Source organism: Haliaeetus leucocephalus, unplaced genomic scaffold (genome assembly GCF_000737465.1).
Source record: "Haliaeetus leucocephalus isolate CR32 unplaced genomic scaffold, Haliaeetus_leucocephalus-4.0 Scaffold217, whole genome shotgun sequence".
NCBI classification, from domain to species: domain Eukaryota; kingdom Metazoa; phylum Chordata; class Aves; order Accipitriformes; family Accipitridae; genus Haliaeetus; species Haliaeetus leucocephalus.
Genome location: NW_010972653.1, coordinates 1,449,091 through 1,463,629, shown reverse-complemented (window position 1 = coordinate 1,463,629; position 14,539 = coordinate 1,449,091). Strand labels below are relative to the sequence as shown.

The window sequence follows — 14,539 nt, the reverse complement described above, 5'->3', positions numbered from 1 at the left end:
CAACATCACCATAATCCCCAGGTAATCATTGTTCAAGTTCAGGTTTCCAAATCAAAGCCAAAGAGTGCTTTGTTTTTCTAGCCTGAGTATGGGCTAAATTGGTGTTTGAACCATTTGCTTCAAAGTCTCTATAAATTTGCCTTTAACTGTAGGGACAATAACAGCCCCTAAGTGAATCTATTTCCTTATATCATGTTATGTATCTTGTGACATCATATCAGGATGTACTAGTCTATTAAACAACATGACAAAATTTAAGTTATAGTCAGCCCATAGGATGATAAAAGAATAAGGGGACAGATGGTGGGTGAAAGAAAGAAGGGCATTAAACTGGTAGTATGGATTTATATCAGGCTTTAAGTTAGTAATACCTTTCACCTTTAATGAAAAAACTGTTTTCTTAATTTAGAAACTTTTGGAAAACTAAGTCATGTTGTGACAAAGACAAAAATTTAGCAAGTCCTAAGATAAACTAGGAAAAAAAATAGAAACAGAAGCCTAATACCTCAGGGAATGCAGGTACATAAGAAGGGACCTCTCATAACTTGAAACAAAGGAAAACAGTTACATTCAAAAAGCATAACTTACCTAAGTCTAGCATGTTCTTCCTTACACTTATATATAGCCTGCTGAAACTGATCCACCTGTTGACCAATCATTATTTCTTCATCATGGACTGCCTTTAACTGTTCCCTTAAGTGTGCAATTTTTCTTTGCCTTTCCAATTTTTCAGGCTCTGAAACTTGATTAGCACTAGAAAAGACCATACTTCAATAAACCACACTGAAGATTTATAAGCGACATGAACTTTTATTACCTGTATCACACAAAAGATTTATACATGAGAAAGTTATGTTTAAGATTCTGCGCATTTACAAGATCTACAAAGCATAAATACTAATTTTTTAATTTTTTTTTTAATTTGTAATCACACATAACTCTCCCCAGTTACGTTCCTATTACATTTAGTTTAAGGTATATTTGTTTTGCAGCCCCATGGAAGCTAGAAAATGTATGTTACCACCAACAAAATAGAAAAGCTTTTTTCTGCCCAATTACCTCATCACATTCTAGTCAAAATCTTGGTATGCAAAGAAGCAGGATCGGAAACAGTTAAGTATTTAACTGGACCCTGCTGAAATTTAAAGAAAATATTTTGTTACTGCAGATTTTCTCATTAATCAGAACAGCTCACTCCCTGCATACTTATACCTTAACTGTAATCACTATATTTGTACTTACCTGCTTTTCAGTTCTTCAATTCGTTTACGTAACTGTTCATTGTCTTTTCCCAGATGTTTTAACTCAGTTTTGAAACGGTTATAAAGTACCTATGAAGGAAATAGGATACAGTAGTTTAATAAATAGAAACAAGAAATAATTTCAAAAAGAGCTACAGTTTTGAGTAAATAAACACTGAACTGCATCAAAACAGACAAACATAACTTGAATTTCAAGAATGTGAAAAAGAAAGAATAACAGTTAACTTTAATCATATTTATTTCGACCTAAGCTTAACACCTGTATAAAAATATAAACCCCATGGCCCCAGAACAGAAACTACTTGCAAGTCAGGCACGAAATTGCAACTATTTTGAACTGCACTGCAGATTCAGGAAACCTAGACACAGATGGAGAAGTGCATATGGGTAGCACATGGACAAGATAAATGCTTTAACTTGGTATGAACTTTGAAAGTTCTTTTTGCCTACCTCAGCTTCGTTGACTGCTTTTCTTCTTGCCTGCACATCAGCCTTCAAAGAAATATGCTGAGGATGCAGGGCTTGCGCTTCTTCACTTACTGTTATTAACTTCTCTTGTATTATTTTGTACTTTTCTTCTGCTTCACTCACTTTTACCTTTGGTACAAAAAGAGAATGATACACAAGTAGTAATGAAGCAAAACTTTCTTAATGCTACAGAAGAAATCTCTCTCAAAAGAATCCATTCAACATGACTCATTTGCACTTTTTTTTGGTTTAAAAAAAATAAAGCAATTCATTGCCACTGTAGATAGGCTAAAATGAAAATTAATAGAGGAACATACTCAGTAAACCAACAGACTACCAGATCTGTGAAATAAACAGCAACCTTCTTTTCTAACTCATGGTTTACTCAAACACAGGAGTCTTAATACAATAAGGTAACCCAGCTTTTTGTGAAAAGCTAAGATGGCCAGCTTCAATAGCTTACAAGCTAAAGGACAAAGTTTAAATATTATTCGCATTCTTGAGTCAAGGAGCCAAAACTAGAGTGACATATGGTTTAAGCCATATACGTACCTGGCATTCTTCTAGCTTCTGAATAAACTTCTCTGTATTTCCTTCTTCAGCTCTGATGCCTTCTTTGATTGGCTGTATTTCTTTTTCCATCTCACCTACCTAAATAGAAGCATATATTAGCATATATCAGAATGTCCGCAGCAGATTGAGAATAATTTGAAGTACGTTTCATATGAGGAAACATATTTTAACATGACATTTACCACTGCCCACGCCATTTTATGTTTCAAATCTTCAAGACGATTTCGCATGTCATTCACAAACCCAATGCTTTTGTAATGTTCCTTTTTTTTACAATAAAGCCTCTTAAGTTCTTGAAGACGCTTATAAAAAAAAAGAAAAAGGTTCAATTGTGAGTGCAAAAAGCTGTGATACAACACAAAATTTTGGATAGATTTTTTTTTTTTTAAATTTAATGTCACTGAGACCTAAACAAAAACTATGTAGTTCAACTCCTATAGTTACTTCAGTGCTCAGGTCTGTATTAATAATTACTTTAACTTTTACATACCTCTACTCCTTGTTCTATCTGAATACATGTATTTTCTTTAGTTTTCATAATAGATGAATAATCTTCTTTCATCTGTTCCAGCTGAGTTGCCTTCATAAAAAACTAAAACAGAATAAAAAGATGAAGATGTCAGATGCAGCAGCTTATCTAAACGAACTTTAAATAATTATCATCCCAACCTCTATGCATGCTGAATGATACCCAAAGTAAAATAAAGCAGTGGGATATTTCTGAATAATGAACTAACAGCTAACTCCACAGCATCCTAATTTTTTTAAGAATTTATCAATGTCTTTAGAGAAAAAAATTTTTAAAAATTTGTTTTTGCAAGTGGATGACTGCTACAATCAGATAGTGTACTGGGTCTGGCTGGGATAGAGTTAAGTTTCTTCACAGCAACTGTTACGGTGCTGTTTTAGATGCGTGACCAAAACAATGCTGATAACACAGTAATGTTTTAGCTGTCACTGAACAGTGTTTGTATAGCATCATGGCCTCCTGTTTCTCACTCTGCCCTCCCAGTGAATAGACTGGCACTGCGTGCAAGAGGTCAGGAGGGGATACAACCAGGCAGATGACCCCAACTAACCGAAGAGATATTCCATCCCATAAAACGTCATTGTCATGGTTTAACCCCAACTGGCAGCTAAGCACCACACAGCTGCTCACTCACTCCCCCACCAGTAGGATGGGGGAAAGAATCAGAAGCATAAAAGTGAGAAAACTCATGGGTTGAAAGAAAGACAGTTTAATAGGTAAAGCAAAAGCCACGCACACAGTCAAAGCCAAACAAGCAGTTCATTCACCACCTCCCATGGGCAGGCAGGTGTTCAGCCATCTCCAGGACAGCAGGGCTCCAGCACGTGTAACGGTGACTTGGGAAGATGAACGCCATCACTGTGAACATCCCCCTTCCTTCTTCTTCCCCCAGCTTTATATGCTGATGATGATGTCCTATGGTCTGGAATATCCCTTGGGTCAGTCGGGGTCAGCTGTCCCAGCTGTGTCCCCTCCCAACTTCTTGTCCCCCCCCAGACCCTAGCTAATGGGGTGGGGTGAGAAGCAGAAAAGGCCCTGACTCTGTCTTGACTCTGTGTGAGCACTGCTCACAGTAACTAAAACATCCCTGTACTATCAACACTGTTTTCAGCACAAATCCAAAACATAGCCCCATACTAGCTACTATGAAGAAAATTAACTCTATCCCAGCCAAAACCAGCACAGTCATGCTCAGCAATAAAAAGGGAGAGGAGAGGGTTTAGGGGAGTTAGCTGTCTTTTGCTCAGGAGCTGGCTGGGCATCGGTCTACCCATCAGAGGTGGTAAGTGATTGCTTTTGCATCTTTTGTTTTATTTTGCTTGCTTTCTTCTTCCAGCTTTCCTTCATTTTTTATACAATTTTTATCTCAACCCCAAAATTTTCTTGCTTTTACTCTTCCTTTCCTCTTCTCCCATCCCAAGCAGAAGGCAGCACGGAAGGGAAGTGAGCAAATGGCTGTGTAGTACTTAGCTGCTTACGCGAGTTAAACCACAACAGGTCATTAAAATTAAAGAATTCTGATTTTATTTTCCTCCAAATACCAGCTCTAAAAATTTAAAACCAGTGTTTTAATTTTTAATCAAAATGTTAAATCATTTTTCTTACCTTGTACTTGTCACCTTCATTTTTAGACTGTAAAAAGTGCTTACTCATTTCTTGGGTTAAAACAGAGACAGGATTATCTACCTGTAAGAATAACTTAGTTTATTTTAATTTTCAGTAAAAAAGTTCTCATGTAACTGCATATCCATGAAAGTGAGCAAATCATCTCCCTGTTCCACACCCAGCAATTCAGTAATAAGCTGAGAAGCAGATCCAGTAATTAATTTTTCTACTCCTCTCACCCCTTTTTTCCCAAAAAGAAAAAAACCAACAACAATGAAAACAATTTTAAAAATTCAACTCCATCGAATACAAATTAGAACCACAACAAGGACAACTAAGGAATGGTTTCCAGGAGAATAACTGACTTGTAGAAAGACAGTGCCTGTTTTTTCCATTTATTTAACAAGATCTACATTAGAAATTTTATCCAATGCTGTTTAATTTCTCATTATTTAATTGATCAAAGTATTGCATTAAATGGAATGAATTGCCCCATATACTCTTACAGAAGTTTCCACAAAATAAAATCAATATGTACTAACAGAAGTTTATATTATTTGAAAGGCTGAATATGTTGAATGTTTTAAACTTCATGTGCACTACCTGATCTTTCCTTAATCATGTAAGCAGCAAAAACACACTCAAATTTCTGCAACAGCAGAAACTGAAATAATGAGCAGAAAAAAAAACCCTCCAGGTATGAAAGAAACCTACATATGCTAAGACTTTCATTAACAGCATACATGACTCATGGCTCACAGATGATGGCAAATACTTATCTGTCTGGGACAGAATCTTATTCTGCATTGTATGAGGCATAAATTTCAATTTTCTTTTGCCATTGCATTTGATCTTGAAAGAATACAGAAGTGGTGAACCTCTCATTTAACAAAATGGAACATTGTTTTTTATTTGAAGAATTATAACATCACATGCTGATAACTTAAATTGCACAGAATTTAAACACCGTAACAATTACCTGTATATTAAAGTGATCCAGTATTCCTATGAGTTCCTCTTTCTTTGAAGAAATTAAGGTCCCTAATGGTAAAAAAAGGAAAAACACCAATAGATGCAAAGTAGAGAGACATACAATGCCCTAGCCTACTGTTCAATCTAGTGGTTCTTAGTAAATGTAAAAAATGAGACTAGTATTTTTGTAACACAGATTTATTCCTAAATCAGAAACATTGTTTGGTTGGGGTTTTTAATCTTTCTGATGTATTTGCATTTGTACAGAAAGACTTCTAATTAAAGTCCCTCCTTGCCTCATAAACCCTCTGTAAAAGAATTTAGGTAAATCAGCAAATTAAAAAAAACTCAAAAAGACTAAAAACTATGTTCAGCCTCATCATACAAGCAGATATTCATAAAGACTAATACTGTATTACCTCACATCATGCAGAACCAGACACAACTGCTTTTCACATGCTAAAATATTCTTAGTCTAAGGTAAACACAAAAAATACATCATCCTTGAATGATGAATGAAATGAGAAACTTTATCCTTTACTAACATCAAGGCATTTAAAGCAATGAAAACATTTAAAGAGCTTCTAAGACTGAGAACAAGACAAACTACCACCAACCAGATTTGCTTTTCAGTCTGTAACTCCTGCTTCCATCCAGAGTAATGTGCTGATTCACAATAATAGAGCCACCATACACTTCTGGTTTAAATGCATCTCTGCCTCGGTTTCGCAATGTTATGGAAATATCTGCAGAACTACAAAATAAAAATAATAAAAGAGACAACTAAAATTACTTCCAAATCTTAAAAAAAAACAAAACAAAACATCAGAACATTCTATTTTTCCATAAAAATTGTAATGTCTTGTACAGGTCACAACTGGAAGTCAGTCATAGTACCAATCGCAACAAGATACATTTATGTTGTTTAAGCCAAAACAGCACTGGAGGCATATGGCCATAAAGGCTGCCATACACTGACCTGTCTGCACCTTCTATGATTCAGATAAATCATGAGCCAAAAGCAAGTAGTTGTGAGAACAGATTTCCCCCACCTTCCCTTCCCATCTGAGTGTCCCCATCTTTAGGTTGCAGAATCAAGTTGCTTTTTTGGTTGTTCTCCAGTCCCCAAACTGACTTCTGTAGAATACTGGCTTCTACAGCCATCCCTAACCAAAGTAATCTATAGCAGAATGCTTAAGGTGTTCTAGAAGAGATGGGATGTGGTTTCAGTTCTGAATTTAGATTTTCTGTTTCTCAAGTGAATGCTGAAACACTAAGGTATTATACATAAGGCAGGCACTGCCAACAATTTTACTCTAAGCACCTCTGAAAAGAAGAGCCTGGGGCTCTGAGTTACAGCTTTATGTAAATGTAAACTCTTAAACATCATCTCCTATCTTTTTATTGATTCCCCTAAACATGTTATCCCCCACTCTTGCAGCAAACATGAATCCACTTCCTGCATGTTTAATAATCCACCTACATGTCAAGGTCTTTATATTGTATATACATTCATGTCACCAGAAAGACAGAAAAAGAATTAACCTCACTGCTCACAGAACAATGATAACTAGTTTCCAATGAATGTTTTTCTAACGAACTCAATTCTTCTGTAAGATATCCAAGTACATCATGGAAGTAATACACAAGAACTGGGCAATATGCAGGACTTATCACTGTTAGCTAGTTCAGAGATAATGGTATACTACTGGTAAAATTTCTAATGTGGTTTTTGTTTTCAGTTTGGGGTTTTTTTTGTTTAAATATGATCTCTTCAGTGTTATGGTTTTTATTCAAATCTGGTAGAGGAAACAAAGGTGAACAGAAAACTGATCAGCTAACTGAATCACAATCACTAAACAACACATTCAACTTTAAAACTAAGAAAGTTTTACTTACGTCTCTCCATCTCGTACAAACATTTTTAATGAGGAACCTCTATTAGTTGCAGTGGCTTTTCCACCAAGACCAACAATAAGAGCAGTTAATACAGAACTTTTCCCACCTGTAATAGAAGCATTGAACTTTTTTAAAAAATAAGTTATTGTAACTCCTTATAAAGTTCACCTTTATTACGTATTTTTGTTTGACTGCTTATGTATTAATGCACTTAAAGTCCAAATTCTGTCTTTATTGAACAAACATAAAATAGCAAAAACTCTAGAAAAACATCTGCTACTTCCAACGTTGCCCCCCACCAAAAAACCCCAAACATGCTAAGCCAAACTTCTGTTACTTCTATTTAGCAGTTTACATTCAATAAGATGCCTTATCTCAGGAGGAAAGAATCTCTCCTTCCTTACAAGCATACAGAAAATACGTATATGACAAAAGAAATCAAACACACATTACCATTGATATCATATAACCTTTATCTGAAAGGTTTTAAGCTCTCTTTCAAAATTTATGTTTAATTTTTGAAATTCTCTCTCCAAAAGAAGTGAACTTGCATAAATATCACTTCCTTCTCCTGTAACAGTTTCTACATGACATATACTTGGACAATTACTGTGCATTTAATAATGAACATACAAGTACATTTAGTTTAAATATAAATTTATGTATGATTTAGCTATGAGAAGATTTATATTCACATTATCTTTTGCAAATCTCCAAATTTAAGACCTAACTTTTTCAACAGCCTTTAACTACTGGGATAGACCTGTGAGGTTCCCAAGCCCAAAAATGAATCTCTCTCCATTCCTAAAAGATGGCTAGCAATTCTTTTTCAAATAAAAATTACATCTTCTAAATTATTAACAGAAGTGTTCTTTGACAAAGAAATGATGCAATTAATACTTACTTCCATTGCTTCCAACAACAAAATTGAGATTTGATCCAAACTGAAAAGGCCCCAACATCGAATGGCACATAAAGTTCTTCAGCTGGATACTTTCAATTATCCCAACTTCCCCTACAGACTAAAGGATTAACAATTAAAACTGGTGTTATGTATGCATTTTAATGATACACAGTTTATCTTTTTTTAAATATAATGAGAATCCAAGTGACAGCATGATATAAAACATCAATGGTTACAAGCTACAAGGAAATCAGAAGGGTTTCATGACACTATGAGAAGTTACTTGCTACAGAGCAGTTGCATAATAAAACAAGGGGAAAACAGTTACCAAAGCTTATCACTCACCCATAGTCACTTTCAGTTCTCCCCATAACTAACTTATAATTAATACAATATAAAAGATTAAGATCATAGATTCTATACAGCTGTCAGAGCACTAGTAAAGAGCATCATAGAAAGACTTTTTTGTTACTTGAATAATAGTATTTGTGAGAATTCTTAGCACGGCTTAGAACAAGGGAAATTAAATTAGATCAGGAAGGGGGAAATGAAACTAGAAGTGGGACAGCCCACTGTTCAACTGGTGAAGTATTGTTTTGACAGGAAACTTCAGGATTATCGCCAGTGCTTCAGAAAAGCAAAGTTTTCTAAAAAAGCACAAGCAAAGTCATCAGGAAAAATAAGCAAGCCAATGACACAGAACAGCTGCTGCTCAAGAAAATGAAGTGAGGAATAACGCTTCTGCATACCAGAAATGAACCATGGTGTCTTATAGAATAGAAGAGACTATTTCAGTTGGAAGGGACCTACAACGATTATCTAGTTGAACTGTGTACCACTTCAGGGCTGACCAAAAGTGAAAAGCAAGTTATTAAGGGCATTGTCCAAATGACTCAAACAGAGGCCTGGGGAATTGACCACCTCTCTAGGAAGTCTGTTGCAATGTTTGACCACCCTCTCGGTAAAGAAATGGTTCCTACTCTCCAGTCTAAACACACAAGATGGTATAACACACAAGACAGTATTTGCAATCTCAGATACTATTTCTAAAAATTCTCCATCAAATTAGAATTCAACTATTACAGAAAAGCAGAAAAAAGTGGTATTCCTATTTTCAAGTTTCATTTCCATCAAAATACACATTTCAAACACTAGGGTTTTTTGGGTTGGGTTTTTTTTTTTTTGAGTAATTTGAAAGTGTCAGCTATGCAAAACAAACAAGTATTTGGTACTTCTTTCAGTAAATAATTTGTTTTCTAAATATTTTCTCTGCTTTTACTACAGCCATAAAGCAAATATACCGTACTTCTATCAAACAAAATCTGTTTCCTTTATTTGGTTATTTGAGAACTTCAGTAGTACTCATTCTATAAAACCAAACTCTTATTTCATGATCAACTGTTATAACTACATGACCCAAAAGAAATAAGGTAAGAATGAACTCATGCAGAAGTCCTCATCACAGACATTACCTCTAGTTTCTTTTATATTGGTTCCACTGAAGCCTACATGCAAGACTTTTATTTCAACGTCAACTAAAGGCACAGAACCTTTTTATATCAACTTTTTTTCTTATATCTTCCCCTCCACAAAACTTTTTAAACAACTTACTGAATTACTATCAGCTGATGACTGTGAATTTTCTTCTTCATTGGACTCATCACTATGTTCATCTGCGTATTCTTGTCTCTGCCTTTTATGGGGTCCAGGCTTTGAAATACTTTCTTCCTTTCTCTTACCCATGAGTACTGAAAAATGAAAGTAACAAAAGATTATAGGTTTCAGTCTTGTAGATGAAAACATACCTACAGATGATAGCACAGACATACCTATTTATTTACTTTGGTAAAAGAAATATTAAGATCATAGCAAACATTGCACCAAACAAATACTTTCTCAGAACTGAAATCTCAGTGAATTTAAGCCTAAGCTTACTATGAAGAAGTTGTATTGGAACAAAAGAAACACAACTTCACTATTCTAATCAAGCTGAATTTGTTTGTTGATTAACAAAAAAAAAAAGAAAAATCAACCTTGATTCTGTTTTCCTTGGTACATTAGACTTCGGGATATTTGCTAGAATTGTTTTTGGTTAGTAATGGAGTTGAAGATTAAGTTGTAAAAAGTACATAGCTATCACAATATAATCAGCAGCCTCAATGCAGGTTTGATCAAAGCGAGCTGCACAGCCAAAAAGAAAATGTATTAATTATATGCAGTCGACAAATGCCTAGAAAATTAATATGTAGAATAAAGGAAAATTATATTCATAGCACTGTTCCTGTGCTGTTTCTTTCACACACCCACCCTGCTTTTGTGAGGCAGTGTAATGTGATCACAGTAAATAAAATGCTGTTATTTTACTAATGAAGGATAACAATTCTCTATATAGAGAACTTCTTTTTTTCCCCTCTACAAATGAATAAACACACAGACTTCCTGCACTAATATGACTGGTCAGAAACACATCTTGCAAAAGTTACAAGGTTATTAAAGTCACATAAAACTGAAACAACAGGCATCAAGATCAGTCAAAATCTCACACTTTCTGTAACTGTAACCTTAGGGCATGGTTTTTATTCCCCCAGAAGTACACATTACATTCTTCACACCTAGAGTCCCAAAGCACTACACAAAACACGGAAGTTCACATACTTTTGCCCAAAGTAGAAGCAAGGTTCTGCTTATACAAAGGCAATGCACAATCTTTTTATTTGCCAGTAGTTAAGTCACCTACTGGTAAGTGTCCAAAACAGGCTAAAACTGACATCAACTGCATAGTTTTCTGACATCAAAAAGTTTCTGAAATGGAGTATGTTCTACTCAGACAACTTTGTTTACTAGAATTTAATCTAGAGCTCCCTTCTAGGGAAGATGGCAACAAACTTAAATGCGTCTCACCAGTTCGAGCAAAATTCAGATGCATTAAATGCAATTAATATCCACTGCTGTAGAAAGATCACTGCATGACACATGGCCTAAGAGTAGGCTGAGTTTATTTAGGAAAATAAAGAAAAATAATAATTTTTAAAAAATATGGGGTGGGGTGCAGGAAAGGAAAGAACGACCAGTGTTAGAGACACTGCATGGTTTGAGACCAAACTGACTGTGTAGAGACTAAAGACAATAGGGGCTTGGACAAAAGAACACTTCTAGTCGCAGACACATTTATGATAATGAGTGACCACTTTCTTGTCCCACAGGACAAATGGGGCTATCCAGGAGGGAAGGCAGGCAGGTCAGTCTAACAGTTCCTAATGTGATTTCCTGTGCCCTGCAAGGAAGGTGACAGGATCCATGAGAAAGCCGGGTGGATCAGCACAGCAGTAAAGCCCTCAGGCCCTCCCAGAGCTTCTCTGTGGGTCTTGCTCCACATTCTCTCTTTAAATGTTTTAGGATTAATAACTTGAAGAATCTACGAAGAACTCAGAGAAATAAAGACTGTTAAATTACAATTTTAGTCATAAGAACTAGCACTGCAACGGAGAGGAACAGTCTTTCCTCCCTCTGTCTCTTCTGTATGTCTCATCACCCTGAGTTCAAGCAGCTCTATGCAGCAGAATAATTACACAGGACTGATTCTACTGAAAATTAATGCAGGAAAAAGCTTTTTTCTTTTTAAATGAGATAAGTTCCCCAATCATTTCACCATGCACATCTGTACGTTTGGGTCATTGTGGAGAAAGAGAGCGCTTCTTTGAGCATCTTCTTTTATTTCTGCCAGCTTAATGTTTCGGCCAAACTATAGCCTGATTTCAACCGATAAAAGGTCAGATAGCTCATACTACCAAGCACCACAGACAATAGCATTTATAATATGAAACACCACAGACATTAAAATTTTTTACATCATTATAAAGAGTATTTCATTGCTATTCTAGATATTCATTGACTGTTTTATAAAATACAGGTTCTAATAATTCCCTCATTAATTTTCTTTGACACAGTATCTAAATTATTAAAGAAAAAAATAATATGCATCTCTTTCCACTAAGTGCAATGAACAAAATCCAAAGCAAATACAAAAATGCAATAAACTTCCCATCTGACGTTCTTGCAATAATTTTGTGGCAGGGATTTCAGAACAAGTACTGGATTATTATTATGTCCATTAAGTATTTACATGAAATCTGTCATTTCCTTTTTACATTATGTAATTTAATACCATACACATAGAAACCAAGGAGCAAATACGCTTCATGATTCATTTACATACCTTTTGCTATGCTACTTTCAGTTTCCTACATAAACATGTCTTTATGCTTAAATTACTCAGACCAGGAAAGAGTCTCTTGTATGCTCTTTGAATTTATCCATCACCCAAAAATGAAGACAAGCATTCATTCAATCTGCTGTTCCATTGAAATCTTTCTCTAGAAAGAAGGGAAAACACAAGATTTAAATGTTGTCATTATTAATGTCTGAACTAAAGATCAGGGCTAGGAGTTCCATCGCTATACCATTTGGACATTTAAGAAAAAGAGAGTGTAAGAGTGGAAGACAGGACAAAATAACCTAGAAGAAAACTCACTCATGTAATCTAAGCGTGAGGAAGGCAAAGGACAGAACAGTCTCCACCACGGAACTCTTGAAGAGCTAGTACTGCAAACAAAACTTAAACTGAAACTGCAAGCAAAACTTTATGGAAGTAGCCTCAGAAATCATTCTGACAAGTACCAGCGGATGTAATACCTACAGCAAGTACAAAAAAGCCAGAAGGAAAGAGAAACTGACTGAAGCAACAAGGAATCCACTAATATGACTTCACAAGAAACAAAGCTTTAAAAGCTAAAGAAAGAAATAACATTAAAAAAAATAAAAAACCCACATAAAATGATATGTTCTTTTTTTTTTTTTGACAGAAAAAGTTCCTTTTTTTACATTAATTGCTTCCAAAACTCTCGCACCAAGACACCCCTAATTTTCCTCATTAAGTTTTTAACTGAAAAAACAGTTGATTTCAGTCTCAGCAGCACTTACCATGACTAACAACAGTTTGGGAATAACTACTCAAGGCAAAGGAAAAGCAGCTGATCTGACCTATCTGAAGGTTATTCAAATGTGCAATACTATATTGGAAACAGTTAATCTGGCAAAAACATATATTAGTGCAAGTATTTTAAGATTCGTAATAAACTAATAGGAAGCCAACAACAGACACTATTGACAAATGTTAACAGAAGTTTTTTTTAATGGACCAGGCATCATATTTAAAAACTGAAGTCTAAATTTATGTTTATATTGCAATATAAAGTAGGACTATGCTAAAGGAAAACTCTGATGACAGAGTCAGGAACATCAGTAATTCAAACAAGAACCTGACTGTTACTCAGAAAGACAAAACGGAAGTACTGATTTAATAGAGAAAATGAACTTTACTGCCATAGAATGTAAGAGCATACAGTTCAGAACAGAAACTGTAGCTGTAAGTCATGAACCAGTAAGGGCAAGACAGATCCAATTCTGAAAACATCACAGGATCACTACAAATTATTACAAGTAATTGTTAGGCATGTAACAAGAGCACGAAAGAAAAACGCAATCCTCAAATGTGCCGTATAAAACTATTAGGACTATTACATGTTATAGTAGAAAAGCATTTACCCCGTTAACACCAAAGTATAGGAAAACAGAGGCTGCATCCACTGGAAGCAACATGCACCGATGCCCACCCGTGTTCCAACTTAACCAATGGCATCTCTTTCCACAGCTTCCATTGCAACGCAGTTGTACAACTGTTTTCCTCTTTCCCTAGCGGGCTGGTCACAGTCGGCCTCATCCAGAGCAGACACAACCAACCTCCTGCCACCAAAACCGCTCCACTTGCTTTCTAGCAGCCTTGTGTTGGCCTGGTGTCCCTGTGAGGTAGGAAGCAGCTGCCACTCAAAACACTCACTTTAACCACTCTGCACCCAGACCGGCTACAACCCGGACTGCCTTTCGTCCAGTTCGCAAAACAGAGGTAGAGAAAAGACATCAGAGCAGACCTATGGCGGGATGAAGGCAAGATATGGGAGGAAGCGTTGGGTGGGAGAAGAGGAAGAACGAGTTGTGGTCTTCTACTGATGTACAGCACGCTACCTTTGCTTAAACAGACACACAGACAGTGATAAATAAATTACAAGTTAACTCTAGCAGCTTTTAATAACGAAGGAAGGGAACATTCACTATCTGCTGGACTTAAAAGGCACGTGTTTCAGAGGACTGAAGTCAGAAGCCTAGCTTCCTAGGCAGCAGTGGAGTGCGGTGTATTTTTAGGGGCTACCCGAGCCAGCTGTCCCACGTTAGACTACACGACTGACATCCACGACTCCTCTCCGAATATAT

General features: G+C 35.9%; 1 protein-coding gene across 1 annotated transcript in view; it reads right to left on the bottom strand.

Moving 5' to 3' along the window:
* Positions 1-12,581, bottom strand: part of SMC6 (structural maintenance of chromosomes 6) — a 32,316-nt gene extending 19,735 nt beyond the window's left edge. Inside the window, exons 1-13 of the mRNA XM_010566648.1 lie at positions 12,429-12,581; positions 9,824-9,960; positions 8,213-8,330; positions 7,309-7,414; positions 6,027-6,163; positions 5,417-5,478; positions 4,438-4,518; positions 2,794-2,895; positions 2,486-2,605; positions 2,283-2,381; positions 1,713-1,859; positions 1,243-1,331; positions 589-753 (exon numbers count right to left, since the gene is read on the bottom strand). Of these exons, the coding sequence (XP_010564950.1) occupies positions 589-753; positions 1,243-1,331; positions 1,713-1,859; positions 2,283-2,381; positions 2,486-2,605; positions 2,794-2,895; positions 4,438-4,518; positions 5,417-5,478; positions 6,027-6,163; positions 7,309-7,414; positions 8,213-8,330; positions 9,824-9,955 (1,358 nt within the window). The 5' untranslated portion in view covers positions 9,956-9,960; positions 12,429-12,581. The remainder of the gene's footprint in view (positions 1-588; positions 754-1,242; positions 1,332-1,712; positions 1,860-2,282; positions 2,382-2,485; positions 2,606-2,793; positions 2,896-4,437; positions 4,519-5,416; positions 5,479-6,026; positions 6,164-7,308; positions 7,415-8,212; positions 8,331-9,823; positions 9,961-12,428) is intronic.
* Between the last annotated feature and the right edge of the window lie 1,958 nt (positions 12,582-14,539).